This window comes from Salpingoeca rosetta (genome assembly GCF_000188695.1).
Source record: "Salpingoeca rosetta unplaced genomic scaffold supercont1.62, whole genome shotgun sequence".
Lineage (NCBI taxonomy): Eukaryota > Choanoflagellata > Craspedida > Salpingoecidae > Salpingoeca > Salpingoeca rosetta.
Window position 1 is genome coordinate 6,551 of NW_004754872.1, and position 1,809 is coordinate 8,359.

General features: G+C 52.1%; 1 protein-coding gene across 1 annotated transcript; it reads left to right on the forward strand.

Annotated features, from left to right (window-relative positions):
• Window positions 1-228: 228 nt before the first annotated feature.
• On the forward strand, window positions 229-1,789 carry PTSG_13188 (uncharacterized protein). Its single transcript, XM_004987522.1, has one exon. It carries the CDS (start codon window positions 809-811, stop codon window positions 1,202-1,204), a length of 396 nt encoding a protein of 131 aa, XP_004987579.1. The 5' UTR covers window positions 229-808; the 3' UTR covers window positions 1,205-1,789.
• Window positions 1,790-1,809: the final 20 nt, after the last annotated feature.

A 1,809-nucleotide genomic window follows, 5' to 3' on the forward strand; every position in this document is an offset into this window, starting at 1 on the left:
CAAAAAAGAAAAAGAGAAGGCAAAGGCAAGAGCCCGCTGAGTAGAGGCGCAAGCAAGAGAGCAAGGCGAATGTCGCTGAGCAGGATTGCTTGCGGGCACGAAAAAGCCGCGTCTGCGCCCTTGCAGCTACAACTTCTCTTTCTCCTTGGGTCTGGGATCTGCTGTGTTCTGAGCGACCTCTCTCCTCATTTGTATGTGTGTGTGAAGTGTGCGTGTGTGTGAGTGCGGGCAAAGCGAAGCGACACCCTTATGTGTGTTGTGAGCAAAGCTTGCAGGAGCACACATGCATGCACAGCACATGCAATGAGAACAGCACAGGCGTGTGTGTGTGTGTGTGGATGCTGGTGTGTGTGATGCGCGAGCATTGTGTGTGGGTGTGATGAGGCACATGTGGGGAGGCGAGCAAGCGATTGCTCGTGTCTCTGTGTGTGTTCTTGTGATCACTCGCATGAGCAAACGCATCTCTACTACACAGAAGCAAAAGCGACACACGACATATGCGCTTGTGGCGAGCAACGACTGTGTTTGCGGAAAGAGGGCGAGCTGATTGTTCAGCCTCCTCTGAGTGTGACAGTGTGAAGCGCTGGACATTCTTCTCACACGAACACGCATTGTTGGCTCTTGATTGTTCTTCTCTCCTCACAGTGATGTGACATAGCGAGACGCAGGAAGCAAGCCTGCACGCATGGTGCATTGAGACCCGGGCACAGCGATGTGCCTGGCGCGTAGATGACGTGTGTGCGCATGAACGGGCATGCATTTTCCTTGTGTGTGTAGCTGTGCGTTGGGAGAAGGGCGATGAGCCAACATGTGTTCGTGTGTTGGGGAGTGGCTGGCAGTTGCTTTGCTGCACACGTGGATGTGGCACAGTGAAAACAAAACGTTGTCAGCTGTGTGTTGTGGGTGTGGCTGTGGTTGCCTTTGGAGGCAAGACGCAGCCCGCTGTGACATGCGGGTCGATGAAGTATTGCGAGCGAGAGCAAGCAAAGCTTTGCATGGATTGCTGGTGTTGAGCCAAAAGTCTATGATGTTGAAGCAAGTTGCAAGCCGCTGGCGGAGTGACGGCAAAGGCACATGGAAGTGTGTTTTCTCTGCTGTGATCTCTGATAGAGGGTGGGCGCTGTCTGCTGTTTTGAATAGCGGCAGGTGGCGACTGTCCTTGATGACACCAAGCTTGCGCATGCAGGAGGCAATCCCGCCGTGAGAGCGGTGTGGATTGTTCTTCTTGAGAGGGTGCCTTGAGCAACACTCGATCATGAGTGGAGGCAAACTGTGCTGTGAGCACGATGATGATGTTGGGCACGCACACATGCGTGGATGAAGTACATTTGATGCGAAACAGTGTTGTGTGTTGTTTCGAAAGAGAGCCATGCGCACTGCATGCTGCTGATGGGCACGTGCTGCCATTGTACTTGTGTGTGCTGTGTATTGTGTGTTGTGTGAGCAACGTTGCGTTGTTTGCACACACACATATGCACATGCATAGACAAACTACAATGGTAGTGCGTGTGTTTTGTTGGCAGAGCAGGTTGTTGGCACTGGCACTCACTGGAAAACAGCACACACACGTTGTGTATTTGCATTGAATGACACTGCTTCATCCACACACCTTTTTGTGTGTGTGTGTGTCTGGGGTTGTTGTTGTGTGCATAGCCACAAGAACAAAACCAAAAAGAAAAACAGAACGACCCGAGTGGCACGTGCAGCGATGTGCGTGTTGCTTGTGGAAGCTTTGTTTGTTGGGGTGCAGGAGGAGTGAGTGAGTGAACAGCGAAGGAAAGAAGGGAAGCTGCATAGCAGTCTTTGCAT